This window comes from Peromyscus leucopus, chromosome 3 (assembly GCF_004664715.2).
Source record: "Peromyscus leucopus breed LL Stock chromosome 3, UCI_PerLeu_2.1, whole genome shotgun sequence".
NCBI classification, from domain to species: domain Eukaryota; kingdom Metazoa; phylum Chordata; class Mammalia; order Rodentia; family Cricetidae; genus Peromyscus; species Peromyscus leucopus.
In genome coordinates this window covers 31642425-31662582 of record NC_051065.1, presented here as the reverse complement: position 1 = coordinate 31662582, position 20158 = coordinate 31642425, and the positions used below count along the sequence as shown (strand labels likewise).

Genomic DNA, 20158 nt, shown 5'->3' with positions numbered 1-20158 from the left:
CAGCAGGTGGCCACTCGGATCACAGACACGAGCATGGTTTCCAGCAGCAGCATGAGGTAGGTCTGGAGGCAGCACAGATCTATCAAATATTCTCTTTTAATTGGGTCAAAGGACAATAAAACTTGCTGGGTTTTAAATTAAGGGTAGTCCACATATAGTTTTTCTCCTTGAAAGAGAGATTACGTGAGTACATACCATGTTTATCCTTCTGAGTCTGGGTTACCTCACTCAGGATGATTCTTGCTAAGCAAAGGATAACCAGACTACAACCTATGGCTCCAGAGAAGCTAGCTAACAGGGAGGACTCTAAGAGGGGTACATAAATTGCTCTGGGAAGGGGAAATAGATGAGATCTCCATGAGTAAACTGGGGGTGAGGGCGGCAATAGAAGAATGGGAACATTCAACAGGATGGTGGAGCTAGAACAGGGATGGAGTGGGAGAGCAATGAAAGAGATACCATGATAGAGGGAAACATCAGGGGGATAGGGAGAAACCTGGTGCTGGGGAAATTCCCAGGAATCCACAGGGATGACCACAGCTTAGACTACTGGCAGTGGTGGAGAGGGTGCCTGAACTGGCCTACCCCAGTAATCAGATTAGTGAATACCTTAACTGTCATCACAGAGCCTTCATCCAGTGACTGATGGAAGCAGATGCAGAGATCCACAGCCAAGCACCAGGCCAAGCTCCAGTAGTCCAGTGGAAGAGAGAGAAGAGGGATTCTATGAGCAAGGGGCATCAAGATCATGATAGGGAAACCTACAGAGAAAACCAAACCAAACTAGTGGGAACTCATGAACTTTAGACCAATAGCTGTGGAGCCTCCATGGGACTGGACTGGGACCTCTGCATAATCAAGATAGTAATGTAGCTTGGTCTGTTTGAGGGGCCCCTGACAGTGGGATCAGGATCTATCCCTGGTGCATGAGCTGGCTTTTTGGAACCCGCTATCTACGGTGGGACACCTTGTACAGCCTTGATGCAGGGGGAGGGGCTTAGACCTGCCTCAACTGAATGTACCAGACTCCCCATGGGAGGCCTTACCTTGTCAGAGGAGAGAATGGGGGTTGGCTTGGGGGTGGTAGGTTGGGGAGGAAGGAGCAAGGAAGAGAGGGGGATCTGTGGTTGGTATGTAAAAATGAATAAAATAATTCTTAGTAAATAAACGACAAGAAAAAATACCAAAAATTGGTAAAAAAAAAAAAAGATTGATAAACATTTTCTACTTTGTAGTGATGTCATAATATTATATCATCAAGCAGTAACCTTAGCAAAGTGCATGTCAGTGCTTCTGAGTGTTTAATTATGTTAAGATTTCTCAATAGTGTACCATTCAATTATAGTAGTATGTAATACGTTACAGAGAGTGCTGCTCTAAGCTTTAGTAAGTACTATCAATCACTCAGATAATTTTATAACTCATGTATAGATGGTTCTTCTGAAGCTTATGATACTTCTCAATAATAAATGTAGACCTGATATGACATACTTTTTTTTAAAGTAGTGTTTACTGACAAAGAAGAGCCTAGGAGGAAAAAATATGAAAAGTCACCATCTATATTTATATGTAATACAAATATATATTATTTTTACATATATTATATTTCTAAATTTTAAATTATGGAGCTAAAGGAGAAACCCTAATAATGGCATATTTCAATGTCAAATGAGTAAACAACAATTTTGATGGAAATATAATATTTTTGGTATCTATACACTTATGCTTTGCAGTGAAATGTTCAATATACTCATTAACAGTATACTTCTTCATGTAAGTACCAGGTATCTTTTGTCATATTCTATATAGTATGTGAGGAATGATAATTTCACTTACTTAAAACAAATTCAATTGAAGAACTTGAATGAATTTGCCACTAGGTTTAAACTAATTTAATGAAGATAATGACCAGTGGGTCTGTACCTAGCAGATGGAAAGAATTCAAATAAAATACATGGATTAGTCATTCTCTAAGCTTCATGGGAATTTCTAGAAAGATGTACAGAGACTTGAGGCTAAACTGATGTGTTCATATTTAGCAGTAGCTTGAACCACTGCATGGATAATAGAAAAGAATTTGATCATAATAAAAATGTCACTCTCTTGAAATGTTGGGAAAGCACCCACCCTGGAAATAAAAATTCATTTAAAAATAGCAGCTAAAGTAGAAAAATTGTTTGGATTTCATACACAGTTTGTCTTTAAAAGTTTAAACTTCTAGATTTAGCTATCAACAAGATAAACAAAACATTAAGGCTACATAAGCGACCAGGATTTAAAATGTTCTTACTGGTGTCTAATGCTCCAATGAGGTTTACAAAGAGAAGAGAGGCTGAGTTAAAACTTCAAAATTACTCATGTTGTGATGGCTTAAACACATTTATGAGGATTTTTGCTTAGGTTCTACATAAATAAGCATTGTATCTGCTCATGCCATGTTCAGATTAAAAGAAATAAAACACTTTTGCTATATGAGAATAAAAGTGACAGTTTATTATAATGGTGTGTGGTTGACAAACACAAGATGAACCTTAGACTTATATTTTACTTCCCTTTCTACTTTTTATATTTTTCTAAATATATATCTTTGCCTTTGACCATGTGTGCTTGCTTGAAACACAGCGTTGCTCGGTTATGAATTACTCTATCTGAGAGACCTTGAACAAGTACGGATTTCATGTTGGAAAGGTGTTTTGATAGTAGCCACACTGCTAACTAGGAAGGCTAAGATGGTTGTCAAGGCCACATTTCCCAACCCTGCATATAGGTGGACAGAACAGAAACTGTCATTTGAACTGAGCCAGTACACAGTGGGCTTAGCTAAAGAAGTGGGTAGCTTTCTTGCCCTCTTCTGTGGCACTCAGAATCCAGCCAAAGCATGGTGATTGAACTACAAAAAAAAAAAAAACAAAAAAAAAAAAAAAACAAAAAACAAACAACAAAAAAAACATTATAGTGGACTATTTTGAATCACTGGAAAGGTAGGTGTTGTCAGTATTAAGAAGAAAGCTAAGACATAGGATTTGGATGAAACAAACACACAGACAGAAAAGAGCCCAAGAGAAGGCACAGGAAGCAGAGACTTGCTTGCTAGATTTTGTTTTATCTTACTATATTTTATTTTACAATTATCCTTTAGAAGCCTGTTTGTTTTCTAAGGAGAGACAGAAAGAGAGTAGATCCCAATGGGAGGGGAAGTGGGAAGAAACTGGGAGGAGTACAGGGAGGGGAAATTGTAATCAGGATCTATTAAGTGAGGGAAAAAATCCATTTTCAATAAAAAGAGAAGGAAGGAAGACTGCCAGTGTGTGGAGGAAGTAAGGAAGAATACCTAACATACAACTCTATATGCCTGGATGATAATGTGACTGACAAAGAGCAGAACATAAATCAAACTCAGAAATTAATATGCCATTTTGACTCAAAGCAGTGAGATATTTTGCCCCCTTTTAAAAAAATGAACACTGTGCTCCATTCATCTGGAATGCTTGTTATATGGAAAAAAATAGCAGTTTTCACTCCTTCTCTTTGGTTGTATTTCTGCAACCCAGGAGAGCTTTCTTCCGTGTAGGAAAATCCAACTGTTAGTTCAAGTCATAGTTTACATGTCATTTATTCTCTGAAACTCTCTGGATCTCTCACCAAACCCTAATCCCTCCCTTCCTTCTGAATGACAGCATTTATGCTGGGACCTTCAATTGGGCACTTAGCTCATTGCAACGTGATTCTTTTCAGCACTGACTGGCTGAGCTCCATCTTTGCTTGCCATCATACAAGGTACCAGGGGAAAACCAACTGGCCACAAACTGTGCTAGGAAGGGTGATGTATGCCTGTGATCTGAGCACTCAAAAGGTGGAGTCAGGATGAACAGGAATTCAAAGTCACCCTCTTGGCTATATTGTGAATTCAAGGACTGCCTGAGCTACATGAGACCATGTCATAAACAAAGCAAAACCCTTGACTTCAAGAAAATCACAGTCTAGAGAGGGAAATATGTGCATAGTAGATGCACCGCACCACTGTGGTAAGTGGGGCAGCAAAGCACAAGGAGGGCACAGTATCAAGGTAGATGTATTGCTGTGGTCTAAGGCTAATGGTAAGAGAAAAGGATTGTCACATGCCATGACAATGTGTGTCACTGTTTGTTTTGTTTTGAGCTTTGTGAGAGTAGGGCCATGCCTCCCCCTTCTTAGCATCACATCACCTCACAAGTTCACAGTCATGGATTAGAACGGGTTGAAGTCTACTTTTAAGGGACAAAGTGTCTAGAAGATGAATTTTTTTTTCTTTTTAATCTTTCGGTTGTTTGTTTGAGGTAGGGTCCCACTCCTTAGCCCAAGTCGACCTTAAATGCATAATCCTGCTTCATCCTCTTTTTGGGATTACAGACATGTGCTGCCGCATCTGTCTCCCAATATATTGGCTTAAATTCATCTGCTTTTACTGGTTTGATTTTACCTACAGCATCATCAGTGTCTGTGCACTTCAGTGTTTGAAATGAACAAGGAACCCTTTTCTCTGTAGGCTGGTCATGGGAAATAGACCAGTTATAAGGACTCAATTCTGCAGCCCTCTCTTCTCCTTCATCTTGGGGTCGTCTTTATTTATTAATGTACAAATGTGTGATTCTTTAACTAACCAGGATAAGAAAGTTTTTAAAGTATAACACACTTATAGGATTTGCATACTTTTAAAAAATAATGTTTTCTTTTTTATGGAAACATATATTGCAAATATTAACATTGACCTTAAATAATTATTAACAAGTTAAAATTAAAAGCATGGATTTGTTATATAATAGTGCCAAGTCCTGTTTGTCAAATGTGTCTTTGAACCGACATACCTGAAGGACTCATTAAATTAAAATTGTGTTTTTAAAAAGCAATCCTTATAGAAAGACATGAAAGAATTACTCTAATGAACCCATATGAATACGATGCTTGCCCATGAGCGTCAAGACAGGCCTCCCTCTACCAGTTATCTGGCATCCATATAGACCCTGAACAAAAGCAAATAGATTATGACGTGAAACTTTCATCTCCATGTTTTTCTTCCAGGTATGGCATAAAGAGAACAATATTTAATTTAAAGGGCATAAAAATTCACATTGTCACTATAAATATAGAATACAATTTACAGATGACTACAGGGAAGAAATCTGTTAGCTAATTATGCAGCTTCCTGACTCTGGTTCTCCAAACTTTTGAAGCTTACGTTCCTCAATACCATATGTTACAGGGAACAGTAAAGACATCTGAATTCAAATATTTTGAAGAAATGTGTATTTAGCAACTGAGTACATGCTAAAAAGGAATAATTTACAGCAGCAATATCATTACATTTTTCTCTCCAGTTTTCTAGTTCCCATCTGAAATGCAACGATAAATACAGATATGGAACAATTTACGACCTGGCAAAAAGCATGCTTATGGAGGGGCACACACTCTCCGCCCTTAAGTAGTACATAAGCCACCGTGTCACTCGTATGGGAAATCTTGCACTCCAGGATGATGTTGAACACACTGAAATGGAGCATCTATAGAAACTTGTATTTTATGCTGTTCTTCCTCACCTTTTCAAAATTATTTACACCTCTTTGCCTAATGTGTAGGTAGCAAAAATATTAAACACATACCACTATAAATCACTAAGCTATACATAAAAGAAGCAGTAAGTGTGCATCCACATGCATTTACATGTTACAGTTGCTATCGGCGGGGCCTGGTCTCTCCGCTGTGATGTATCTGATTTTTCAGACATTAAGACTGCTGAGGTGATATGCATATGTCACATGCATCTCCTATGCAGATCTCATCTGGGATGACACATGCATATGCCAAAGTCCATCTAACTTAGTAAGTGGGACATTCATTCTTCTTCGTGCAAACTGCCCTCTCTCAATATACATTGGCAGATTATGACTCTCATTAGATTTATTTATTTGTAAGTTACATTAGTAACTTCCTTTGAAAACTCAGACATGGTGGTTGATAAAGACATGTCAATATATTTGTTTGTTTGTAACACTTTTAATTGAAGCCTAAACTTTTTTTCTATTGCTATTTCATAGTGCTAAACAAAATGCATTCAGATTTTGGAAGGCATTCATGACGTTATCATACAATCTTCATTCCTTCAACTCCTTTATTGTTAAGAACTAGAAAGAAATGAGAGACTTATGTAATTACAAATAAACTTGTTTCAGCTGCAAATTTAGAATGAAACACACATCAAATGTTCAGATGGATAAGACTCTATGAAAATGAAGAATGGCTTATATGGAGCACCCTGTTTTCTCTGACTTAGCATTTCTGGTAATATTCTCTGTTAAAAACTGTGTTCTTCAAAGAATTTATCAATTCAGCTTGCCTTTGAGGATGTACTTCCAAAAGCAACACCATGTTAGTCAAGGAGCCTAAAATCAGATGTAGAATATATTTAGGCTTTTATTTGAAAGACATGTCAACAAATTGTTTATTTAAATAATCATTAAAACTGAAACATGAGCTTCCATCTGTGAAGTATTTCAGTGGAGAGGGAATAACAATTTACTGCAGTTGAGGTGAGAAATTAATGTTTAGTTAATTAGAATCCTGAGACAACTGGAGATAAAATATCAGCGCCACTTCATTAATTAGCAGGAAGGTGTTTACTTGCATTTCTGTGCATGCTGAAGGATCTGTGGGGGGATTCCTGAAGTGATGAGATTCATGCCAATGAACTGTTTCATAATGCTGAAAGTCTTATGAATTTTGAACTCAATGATTCTCAAGAAACCTTTTTCAATCAACAAAGGAGGCAAATTCTTAATTATTTTGTATTATCTTGTATGTTATTCATAAAACAAAGAGTTTTGCACTTTCTAAGTGAAGTGTGTAATCTGAAAATAGCTTATAAATTCATTCTCATTGAGATGAAAATACTTAATATGTTCCTCATACAAATAATTGTATTATATAGGGTGGAGAAAATATAGTTGATTTAAAGAATTGTTGGGAAATGTGCCATTGAGGTGTTCCAAATGTCCTTGATCTCTCTCTGTCAGAAGTCATTAAATGATAAAACAATAGAATCCCTAGAGTGGAATGTGGAATTATGAGAGGTCTTATGTCTCACACATCATGCAAATATTCAAGCAAAGGATGAAGAGACATTTTAGTAACACTATAAGACAATGCTATTTTCATGAGATACATAGTACTTTTTTCTCTTGATCCTTCAGAATGCATCTAATCAATGTTTTCTTCCCTTCTGTGCTGTCCTAATTTTTTGCTTGGCTAAGAACATTATGCATGTCATAGTTAACTTAGATAATACCTTTAAAAGTAGGCGGTGGTGGTAAAACCTTCTATTTGTTTGATTTCCTCAAAGGGAGAAAACCATAATTCTTATCTTGGTTTCAATAATTAACAGTTAATGGTGAGAGTATGTATCTAAAGTAATATACTAACCCTTACAGAACTGAAAACAAAGTGTGAAAAAGAGCAGCACACAGTTGGAATTTTTAAACAAATTATATAGCACAAAAGGTGTAAGACGAAAACCTACTCTAGCTTAGAAAACAGCTAATTTTTACTGCATATTTGTCATGGTACATTTAAATTATAGTTTTAATAAAATACATCTTTAGATCAAAGCTGAAAGAAGACATCAGTAGTAGATCAATGTATTCCATTATTCTTCTGGATGATGGGTGGTTTATGTTTGTACATTTCCACACACTATTTCACTTAGTTTCCTTTGCCTTGTCTTAATCCTCCAGTACACACACACACACACACACGAGTGCTGGTAGACAAAACATCCTTGAATCCAATCACGTTTTGGAAGATTCATCTGCTTACTAAATCCATGCAGTTTATTTTCAACTCTTGCTTCAATAAAATGGCTTTGCTGACGCAGTTTTTCTCGCTTCAAGGGCAATATGGCAAGTGACATTTTTATTTCTCAGGCAAAGAAGAAAGCAAAATGAACTCTTAGAAGAAACACTAAGTTGGCTGATGTGAACATCTGTGCTCACCTGTGATCTCTGTCAGGTGTTGGCGTCCTGAAGAAAGCTGGCTGGGAAAGCTCCTCAGGGACGTCATTTAAATTGGTGGAACCCGGTTGAATTTCCCACCATTGTAAACATCCACAGAATGCCATGAAAATGTCCACGTGTATTGCGTTTTTCCAGTTATTATCTAAGCGAGTCTATACTTGTTTGAGGTTGGAGGTGGTGTAGCTCAGACACTTCTGGGTGCCCTCTCAAATTCGTGGGTCCTCCTGTTTCTACCTTTCTTGCTCTCCTGAATGTGCTTCCACTTGTTGCTGCTCCCTTGCGAGTGCCCCGGCCTCTGTCGCCGCTGCTTTCGGTCCCTTTTCCACACTTGTTCGCAGAACTCATCCATCGTGTTCAGGTTGGGGTGGTTGATAAGCTGCATGAAGTCTCTGTACCAGACCTTCTGGCTGGGCGTCATGCTGCTCGACATTTCTTTGGTCTTTGAGCCATCTCCATCGTCATCTTTATGAAGAAGTTCTTCTAAATGTTCTGTGTCGATGACTTCCAGGGTCACCTTAAGAAGAGTTTGCATGAATCCGTGCTCCACAGCGTGACACAGGTAGCTGCCTGAATCCTTCTTTTGCAGACTGCGAAGCAGAAGCCCCTGTTCTGTCCTGATGATGTGGTCCCCCACTCTGATCTAGAGACAGGCACGGGAAAGCATTCAGATTTCAGAGTAATGCAAGGTCTGCCACTCTGTTTAGAAAAACTTAGACATTTGTTGAGGTGGGCTTTAGAAATTAACATTTTTAAGTTAAAATGAAAAAAGTCTATCCTGGGGAAAAAGCTATCGTGTCTATCAATTGTTTTTTTTTTTTTTTCAGATCCCTTTGAAAACTTTTACAATACCACTATTTTTATAGAATATCTTATAGTTATGTGAAATACTCAGGATAGCTGGAGGAAAGAATAAAGATACATTTAAAATTTGAAAACAAGTATACAAATGTGACAGAAGTCCATATTAGATAACGAACTGGGAACTACAAGAACAAAACCCTAGAAAGCAAAGGATTAAAATGAATTCATATTATGATCTGTAAAGAGCAAAATAAAATATCAGTATTTAAGCCAACAGAAGAAAATATATATTTTAGGTTTGGTGAATTATTGTCAATTTACAAGTTCCTGGAAGTAACATGGTATGAGGGTACACTCCAGGATACATCTATCTTCTCTTTTACTTTGAATAGTTTGCAATAGAAGACACAGAGAGCATAATCTGACGATGTATGCATGTTTACAGTTTTACCCTGTAATGCTACACTTTAGAACTGCTTAATATGTCAAAAACTCCCAATACTAACAGGGTTGTTTTTACTTTTGTGTTCATAGTGAACTTGTAAAATTATATGCACTTAATGTATTTTACAAGTGAGTAAAGCATTCTGGTCACCTTTATTTAATACTTATAAGTAGTTTAAAAATTTGCAGCTTTCTGTGTGATTTTCTCTATATAAGTTGTTATATTTGTATCTATTGAGAAGATCTTCCTGAAGTTGTTTTAATAGTTAATATTAGAATTGATGGTGGGACTCAATTTCTTCACTCTAAATCAAGGAAGTATTCAATTCTTCCCCAACTTTTTCCCATTTGCAGAAGTTACAAAGAAAGAGAAATAATCTTATGTAGCAGAACTCAGTGAGCAAACTCCAAAATTCCAGGGAAACTTGATTTTTTCTTTCAATGAACAGATGTAAAAAATGTAAGTGCTTCATAACTAACCATGGCAAGAAATAAGGACTGGAAAATATGTGCCCCAAGTGCTTCCTGGGCAGGCACTCTTACCCAGCTGTGTTTGTTTCTCATACATAGTCTGCTACAAAACAGCTCGCACTGGCTGCTTGTCTAAAGATCTACTGTTTGGTTCTGCAGTGTGTTGGGGGAATCAGTACTCGTCCTTCTTCCAAGTCAGCAGTACTGGGGTGAATTAACGTATGGATCAATAGAGATAAGTCAGTCAACTGAAATCCTGTACCTCCTCTTTACGATCTTCATTTCGCCTCTGAAATTGCCAGTATACCAAGGCTCTCTGTGACTTCGGACTGCATTCCAAGAATGTGCTACTGTTTTCCACTCCATAGATGATTCTCTCCTCAAGGCTGTGCCCATGGTGATTATCTAGTCAATGATAAGAACAGGAAACAAGAAAATGTTAATTAGTAACCACAGTTTTCTAAAATATTTATTTGGAAAGGCAGAAGATAAATTGTTGCCTATGTAGAAGCCATTTTCAGATTGATTAAAGAGAAAGAGCAAGTCAAAGATTTCAGAATGCAATACTTGCCTCAGTAGATTAACCATTTGTTTTGGGTTTTACATGCAGAGAGTCATCTACTAGCAAGGAGCGTCCCATGACCAGAACTGTGCATGTGCGCTATGACCTGTGCCTTTGTGCTGTGCCTCTCCAGTGCATGGAGGCACTTCGTTATCTTCTCTGGCAGGAACGTCACCAGACTCCACTTTTAGAGAAAAGAGCTATTTCTGACAAGTTAGTTTGCTGCTTTGTTATTTGTTTTTCATCTGTGAAATTAAATTCACCTACCAATATTTATCTAGTATTTTACAGAATGTAGAGTTCAGGATGTTTATATTCAACGCCAATAACCCCTAAGTAATTCACAACTTTGTCCTGTGGACCAACTGGTGTGAAATGTTTGGGATGGCTCCGTAGAAACTCACATAATTACAATGCAATATGGTTTCAATTGCTCTTATTTAAAAATGACATACCCTTTGTTATTTTCCAGAGTTAGGCTGTGGACCATGGCAAGAGCACATAATAAAATGCAGCAATACAACAATCTGTTTCCTGATTAAGTTTCTATTATTTTACCCTTTTTGTAACCTCCTTCAATGTGGTAACTGAAACACAGCTCAGATCAAAAGTATGACACAGAGAGGCTAGGTGAAACTCAGGGAGAGAACAAAACTCTGTGCTATCTTGTGTAATCCTGTTTCCATTAGGACATCCTGAACAATCTGGAACTCATTAAATTAATTTAGAAAATAATAAATATATTTTCACATGCACAGAGAGCTGACAGTGCAGACAGATGAAAAATTTCTGCTGTCTCCCTCAAATCCAGCTAGGATTTTAATTGTAGAAATGTTCTCCCTCCTCTTTGGCACCACTTTGACAGTTTTACTCTCGCCTTAATCAACTTACTGCTTTTCTCTGTCATAAACAATGGGATTTGCTTATGCGAAGTTGAAAGCTTTTGCAAACTGCTTCTATGCTCATCCCTGGTGTGGCCTGTGCCCCCCACTGCCCAGCTCTCACTGTGCTGCAGCAGACTTCTACCACACTACCATTCCTAATGCCTCAGCCTCATCGCCTGCTTGTCAACTGCCCTAGGCAGGGACGGAAGTCTTTCTGATCCTGGGACACGTATCTGTCCCTTCTTGTTAGATATCAATGCCCTGAAAACAGTAAAGAATGCAATTTACAATAAAAATAAACAGCAATAATTAGTTGATTCTAACTCACATTGTTTATCTCATATGGTACCTACTTATATTTGCATTTGCATGTATATGGGGACTCTAAATTCTATAATGAATGTGACATGCTTCCCCTACCCCCCATGGCCCTGTGCTACTCTGTAAGACATCTGTTCTCTGGACAGAGGAGAATTGAATTGCTATGTGCACCAGGGCCTGCAAAATCTGCGGTTCATAACCTGCCATGAGTAATTCGAATGCTTTGCCATGGAATCCAATAATGTTTATATTAAATATATTTTTCTGTTAATTATTCTACAGTGTAAACTTGCTTGATCACGAAATACTTGAACACTTGGGAAGATATCATTCATTATGTCTCGGTGCTTGAATCACAACATATGTGACACCATGATAACAGAAGATCCCACTAAATTTCTCTTTACTTCCATGTCCTCCATAACAAATATCCTCATGATGGAATCTATAATGACAATGGACTTATCAATAGAAGTTAAGCTATGTGTTTTTGCTGACACATAGCTAAGAATATAGTTGTGACTTGAATAATAGAAGAGGTCTTCATTATAAATGGGTATGTCTGTGGACTGGAGAAACGGCTCAACAGTTAAGAGCACTTGCTACTCTTGTAGAAGACCTCAAGTTTGGCACCCACAGAGCAACTAACAATTGTCTATAACTCTAGTACTAGCGCATCTGAGGCTATCTTCTAGCCTCTGTGGGTACTACACATACAAGATGCACATATTTACAGCCAGACAAAACATTCATGCACATAAAATCAAAACAGAATAGATCTAATAGGATCAAAACACAATGTACAAAATTCTCAAAGAACTAATCAAAATATTTTTAAAATCACAGTCTGACTTGTCTCTTTGCCAATTAAACCAAATATTCCTTTTAGCATTGGGAAACCAATTCAGTTTTATTTTATCTTTATAGTCTTTTCTAGTACGAACAAAACTTTCTCATGTAGCAAGAAAAAATTATCTTAATAACAGGTGTCTTCTTATATGTAGAAAAGCATCTCTTTTGGTTCTGTTTTATAGTCAAATCTCACACAAGTGATGTATGACTTAACAGAAAATTTGCATCATGTTGCTTTTAGTTCAACTTAGCAATTTAATGATTTTCTTTAAGCAACACAATAGTCACGTTCTTCGTATCAGAGTGAGAAAACAGCACCTGTTTACTTTGGTTCAGCAAGTTGGTGCCTGAACTGAGTGTGCTTTGATAACTCCTACTCTTGCCAATACCTTAAGGACTGTTTGTCTATTGAGTTGACCCTTCTTCCCCTTTCTTCATGCAAAAGAAAGAGAAACATCTTTTAGCTAATAACCAGTGACACCACACTTCCTGTTCTAATAACTCTCCATCACAATCAGCACACAGATGTCCTCCTGTATGTCTTCAGTTACAGATTATCCTACTGTGTGTTGTTAGATAGATTCTGCTGCATCATCCAGAAAGATAAAGGCTACACTTCCATTGCGTTCAGTTGTTTCTGGTAAATTCCTGTAGTAGGACACCATTACCAACTTTTCACCCAGGACTAGAGCTTGCATGTAGGAAACCTCGGGCAAACACCCTACATTTCAGTGTTCAGACACAACCACTTTGTCATATTCATATTTGTTTCACTTCATGCTTCACAGATGCTGTATAAACATTTCGAATGTGGTGTTTGGAAGGAAATAAAACATCCATTATCTGTTTTGACTTTACTTTCTGAGCTATTTGCAAAAATGTTGGGCAGCACAAGAAACACTGAAGACACAACATACTGAAGACACAACTATCTCACTTTTCTTCTTACCATTTCCACTCTTTTTTTCTGTCAAAAATGTATAAACAGGAGAAATATTATTTCCACTGTTATCTTCTCACCATACTATTTTGATTATTATCTATTTTCAAGCATACTGTTAATTTGTAACAGCACCATACTGTCATTTCATAGAACACATTGAGGCCACAGTCACCCCCTTTGAGTCAAATGCTTTATTGAAGACATACTGTTCATTAAAGGTTTCCTGAAGGATAAGAAGTCCTGCATATTCAGGATTAGTAAAATCTCAAATCTCCTCGAGGATCAAGCAGCTGACTGGGGCAGCTGTCCTGTCAGATACAGTGGTGCTGGATAGTTTATTCTCTCGAAGCCGTGTTGGACCGGGAACCGGGTGGCTGCGGAGGAAGCCCTAGGCCTCCTCCACTGTGCTGCTCACTGTATTTATGTCAGGGTGTTCCGAGTGTGGAGCCTGCTGTCTTGCAGTGTTTTCCGTATGTCCACCCTTGGTAAACACTATTTCTTGTTTTAGGAATTATTGAGATTCTTTAATAACAATTGGCTGGTAACAGTGAACTCTGACCCCGCCCCCCCTCCCTTGGCTCTCTTAGAGAACATCATCAGGCCAATGTATAATACGCCCATGACACCTCAGTAAATGTATTCTCAGTGCACAGTGGCTTTTGTTCTGTGAGTGTTTCTCTTTATTGCCATTTTTTCTTTGCCTTATTTTTGCTTTAGTAAAAGAAAAACAATTACAAACTATCTTGAGTGTATTATAAAGATCCATAGTACTTATAGAAGATGCATGTAGTTATAACTTCTAAATTTTTTGTTTTTCTTAAAATGTATCTTGGTGACTTCATGATGTGGCTTCCATGAGATGAGATTGCCATTCATCCATGATGTAGTGATGCAACCGTGGCTCAGGCTGGCATGAAACTCACAGTCCTTCTGCCTCAGCCTCCCAGTACTGGGGTTATAGGAATACACTGTCACATCTACTATAATCTCCAGGTTAACTAAGAAACAAATGTTTCGATATAATGTTATCATTGTTAAGGAAATACCGTGGCTTTACATCCATACACCTAGCTGCCATCTAACACAACTGAACATATTTTACAAATAGAACTTTATACAGAAAAACTGTTCCTAAAGAAATAAAGCAACCATTTTACAATTTAAATTTCTTAGACCATTACAAAAGGAAAAAAACCAGAATAAATCAATAAATTGATTCAGCAGTCAAGAGAACTTGCTATGCAATCACAAGGACTTGGAGTTCAAATCCAGCACTGCAACGAGGCGTCCAGCAGTGGCCTGTGACTCCATCTGGAAGTGGAGTACAGTCAGGAAAACTGCTGGACTTGCTGGCTTCCAGCCCCGTGCAGGAAACACAATCCCAATATCAAGAGACAATGCTTCAAAAGGTAGAAGAGAGTGGCAGGGACACTGGGTCTCTTCTTCTTGTCTCTGTGTGTATGCACACAGACATGTGCTATGTCTGCTAGACAGACAGACACATATGACAAATAAATGATGCCGGTTGTTGGAATAGTTTCAATTGTTCAAAAGTAAAACCCCGTGTTAAGAGTCTGCACGAAGACAAATATTGTGGTGCTTTTAATGTTAGTCCTACTTGTCTTTAAGCATTAAAGAAAGCACCTCAGCTTCAATACATTCGAGAACCCTCTCGCTCTTTGTGGTACACGTAGCATATTGTTCGCAATTATTGCTGAATTGGTCATGTCTTTTGCTCAATATGTCTACCATATTTCAGCAGAAAGGTAATTACAAAATCTTACCAGGTATCTGCTGAGATACAAACCTGAATAAATACACTGAATTTAAAATCTTATATTATTTTGACATCCACAGGCAGACTCTAAGCTTAACCAATATAAAAAGGCAAAGGAATTATAGTCCTACTGTGGTAGAATATTTTATTATACTACTAGTTAGATGAATATATTTTAACTTTAATAGCTCTAAAATAATTTATTCAAGATGTAGTAGAAGCAGATCTGTATGATCAAGTATATTCCATATCAAAATATTGTAATATGAAATAATAAGACAATAAAGGTATTTGAGATGTCATATGCATAGTTTTACATTTTTCATGAAAGCCTATGTTAGCGATGGCTAATGAAAATGTACATCTCCAGGAGAAAGCAATATAATTCAAAAAAATTTTATATTTACTTTACAACCTTCTGTCATGAAAGCTACCATAGGCATTAAGGATATAGTTATTAAACTGATATAATAAATTCTCTTGGGTTCAACAATCTGAATAAAGCAGAATAATTTTAAGCAACTAAATATTAATATTACTTAAAAATCAGCAGTATGTTTGGATAACACAATGCTTCAATATGTTGCAGCTGCTAATGACAAGAAATAATGTTTTTGAGGAAGCAATCTTCAATTAATCATTTCCTCTTTTAGTGGAATAATTTATGGAAATGAAATGAGACTAATAAAGTAGAAAGAATGGGAGGAAAGAAAGAACTTAAATAAATTGCTTCCTTTTGTAACAACAGAAAGTCACGATATCCATCATTTGGCCAGAAATATCATGTTGCTTAAGGCCTTATTTAGCATTTGATTCTCTTCCAATAGTACCGAAATAGAAGGAATCACATTTCAGCTTCCCATTTATTTCATTCTCCATTTTAACCCCATAAACATTTCCCAAGATTGAAATGTGAACAAATGTAACGATCTTGGAAAATGTAATCTCAGATAGGAGACAGATGGATGAGGTAGTGAGCCACGAACTCATTCCTTCTTTGATTTCTGGTATTGGATTTTGATGTGTTTGTCCCTTATTGAGAATTGAGTTTCACAGAAAATAACTATAAAAATCAAACACAAGGGACGTAGATAGATACAGAGTAATTTAACTAGCCATTTCTGACACTTAGGAAATATAGTTACTAGTTGAAGAACTATAGTTACTATATAAAGACAAATCAATTCTAGTTGCTTTATCACATTGGATTTGTGATACTTTTCATTTATATTCCCTGTGGACGGTCAAGCAAAAAGAAAAAAAAAATGAAGCATGGCCTACAAATCTGGTGAAACATAAAACAGTAGTAATATGTTCGTAAGCATTGATCACTATGATCCAGAAATACAAAATTTTATCAGCAAAAAGATTTCAAGTAGATGAAAAACATCTTAGTAGCAGGCAATTACAAGGCATATCATGGATGAAGGGGTTGTATGTCATGAGCTAATAAAAAATTAAAAATGAAAAGAAGTAAAAAGCCATTATAACATAGCCTTTACATGCATTTTACATCTGCACATTTAGATGGATAGCAAGCAATTTATCAATTGTCTTTATTTTGGAGCAGTTAAAAGTCTAAAATATAAATTGTAGCACATGAAAGGAATCACACTTGTTTATCAGTGGGATGTCTGTGACATAGGTTTTCAATGTTCATGGTGATGGTTGCAGCCATCAGTCTCGGTAAATGTTGGCAGACTGTGATGCAGGCTTCTGCATGAAAGCACAGCCATTTCCATCTGATCCATCTATTAGAAATGTGATCAATGTTAATGAAGGTTAATGAATGTGAGTTGACAAGAACCAAAAGACCAAATGAGATCTTACAGAAAATGTAAGGATATGATATAACTACTTGATAAAGCCTATTAAAGTTACAAACTACATTTTAGGTGCACATCAAGACGTGTTTTTATTTCTGGGCATTACATTTCAATTGGATATAGTGTATTGAATTTTAAAATTCAGGTAGTTTTCAATATTTCTTATGTATTTGTATTTATTTGGATTGGTTCTTAGAATGTGCTTGTCAGCATATGGACAGTGAAAGGGATAAGCAGATTGATAGGCAAGGGAATTTGACCAGTATTATTTTAAGTAATTATTTTGTTGGAGAAAGTAACTTTCTAGTCACTAGCTAGTGTGTCTTATTTTTAGAAAAATTATTTTGAAATAATGATGAAATCAATGTGTTATGAAATAAAACATGAGACTTGCCACAGCTATATTCTTTTAGTAATATATGATATCACGACTAGAGCTCTTCTAATCATAGGGCACGATGAAACCTAAAAGCTTACAGAGTGGTACCAATATGCATATATTTACTGTAATATTATGAATCTATGTGCAACATCTGGTGTATTTTATTTTCGTGACTTTATAGTGAATGCGTTACCAAAGAAAGCAAAATAACCTATATGCCAGAACATGATTGCCATAGGAACAATTGTTTAAAAAAATAGAACAGGAAACATAGAATTTAATCTTTCATTTTACTTTCCCCAAGCGATTTGATGGGAGATAGGAAACAATCATTTGCAGAAGCAGAAACCTCCCATAATGAACAATGAAAATACCATCTTGTATTATAATGATATTAGATCCCTACAACTTTTGGAATTAAAGGAAAAAGGTAGACAACTTAGAATCATTGTAGTAATTAAATTTCATTGCAAAAATAGATTATCTGGTATGAGATGAAGATTTTTGTAAAGAAAATAAAATAAATGAAAATATTGCAAACCTCACACATATTTAGTAAATGTAATTGATTGTTTGCCTAAGGCGACATCTGAAGATAACTGTTGCTCATTGATTACTCCAAAGAGAGGAGTCTCAAGGGTGTCTATAAAAGTCATAGTAGGCAATACCATGTGACTTGCTTCTACAATGCACACTCATCACATTTCAACTGGTTTCATGTTAGTTTGTGTCTTACCTTTACTCTTGATCAGAGCTGAAGTTGCTTTATTTTAGAAGGAATTTTCTTATCTTTCTTCCCTGTGTCAATCTCTATGAATCTGACATTTGTTGGGACTAAATTCTCTGTCTAAAGTCACGAGTCTACCTGGTTTGCATGAATGCCAATCTGTAGCCTTCATCAGTCCCGACTTATAAATCAAAGAACAGTTTTTTTCCCTTTCTTCCACCTACGATTATGACTAGGAATTTTTTCATTGTTTCCTTCATGGGCATTTCTTTCTCCCTAAGACTTCTATTGAAGAATCTGTCTGCGAGATTGAATCTGGAATTCTGCACTAGATTGCCATTCCTAGGCTATTTTCTTTCTTAGCAGCTCATGATGTAGTAGGACATAGAATCTTCATCGTTGCTTTATAGGTGGTATTTCATAATTTATGGAGCTCTGGGTTTTAAATGGATGACATCAGCACCTGATCAAACCTCATGGCTCCTCTTTGGGTTAAGTGCTCATATTCATATTTGGAAAATGGTAGAGTACAGATCATAGAATCATTGTCACAAAATACTAAATTTTTGGCTCCTTAGACCAAAAAGGCAGTACTGCCAAAGAGATTTTATGAAATTTGGGTATGATTTTTGATGCCAACCAAGATAAATTGAGATGGGCTAGCTGTTGAGATAATTTAGAAGATTGCCTTACTTCTGTGGATATTTTATTATGAGACATTAAAAAGGAACTGCATCTATGCAGAACAGCCAAGAAAACTATTAGAAAGTGAAATTGAATGATGCCACTCAATTAGAAGATAGGGCATAAAGTCTCCAGGATCCAGAAACATAAGATGGTGGTATGAATTTTAAAAATGAAGCTTTTTGCTTTCTGGACACAGAATCATAAATTGTGCTGCAGCTCATTTTGGCTTGAAAGGAGGGAGGAAAAGAGACAGTGGAGAGGTAATTGACTTGGCCAGTCATTTTCTTAAATGCAAAGTTGGACAAGCTCCAGTTTCAGGCACACTCTCCTTTGAGGGTAAGGAATGGATTGGAAACAACCTGAATTCTGCATTAGCATTGTGCCTGGTGTGCAGTTAGAAAGACAAGATTTTCCAGCGCACATGTACTATTAGGGTTGGATATGAAGGCTTTGGGTGAGCGGCCATGGTGATAGAGAGGAGTGTTTTGGGACCAAGGGAAGTGAGGTGGAGTTTCCCGTTTCATCCAAACAGTTCAGCTTACTCCTGCTCTGCACAATAGGAACATTCAGTGAGGGTGTTTTGAAGGTTATATCAGAAGTGCAATTTCTTTCACCTTAATTTCAAGATACTTTATATATAGTCATTTTATTAAAAACTCAGGATATGTAAAATATAGAGTGTTACAGAATATGTTTACTATTACAGCTGGAAGTGATCATACTGAAGTGTATAATTTAGCTTCATGTTGCTTAGAAGCTTTCTGTTAAAAACCATCTAATATCTCTACTTGTTTCCATATGAGCACATATATTTTATTGAATGTGAGAAGTGACATTAGCAAGACAACATACATGATTTAAACAGGGTTGGGCTCTGGATTGGGGCCCATTTACCTTCAAATACTGATATCTGCTAGGCTGAGATAATTCACGGATCCCTAATGGTAAGACTGAGCCTGGCCAAATGGGGATTCCTGCCTGACTCTGCTCACATTTGAACTTCACTCTAACCTACACTGTGTATGCTTTGTGTTTGGTCAATTACCAACAAAAGCAGCCAACAAGCACAGGGACCTTTGAGGAAGGAGTGTTTTATTGCTTTGGAATTTTGAGGGCTGTTTGGACCTTTGCTCCCATCTATTTCAAACATAAAATAGAGGTACTTACCAACCAAAAAGATAAAAAAATAAAAATAGTTCTTGTAACACTAAACTGTCACAATTCCTTTTCATCCCACATAAGTATGCTAATTGAGTTATTTGGAGAAGAATTCATTCACACTTTACTCTTTATCACAAAATAATTCTATGCACTTAATTTTTATAGGCTTGAACCAACACAGTAACACCAAAACACATCTTCAAAATGGGCAACATTAGCTCCAATAAAATCATTCAATAATCAACAATATTTATTTAGACATGTCTTACTTTAAAAAA

General features: G+C 36.6%; 1 protein-coding gene across 3 annotated transcripts in view; it reads right to left on the bottom strand.

Annotated features, from left to right (window-relative positions):
* Positions 1 to 6422: 6422 nt before the first annotated feature.
* The window catches only part of Sema3a (semaphorin 3A), a 289957-nt gene continuing 276221 nt past the window's right edge, over positions 6423 to 20158 (bottom strand). For all 3 annotated transcript variants that reach the window (XM_028862052.2, XM_028862061.2, XM_037203547.1), the window contains 2 exons: positions 10021 to 10163; positions 6423 to 8682 (listed from right to left, as the gene is read on the bottom strand). In XM_028862052.2, coding sequence (XP_028717885.1) covers positions 8227 to 8682; positions 10021 to 10163 — 599 coding nt within the window. In that variant the 3' untranslated portion in view covers positions 6423 to 8226. The remainder of the gene's footprint in view (positions 8683 to 10020; positions 10164 to 20158) is intronic.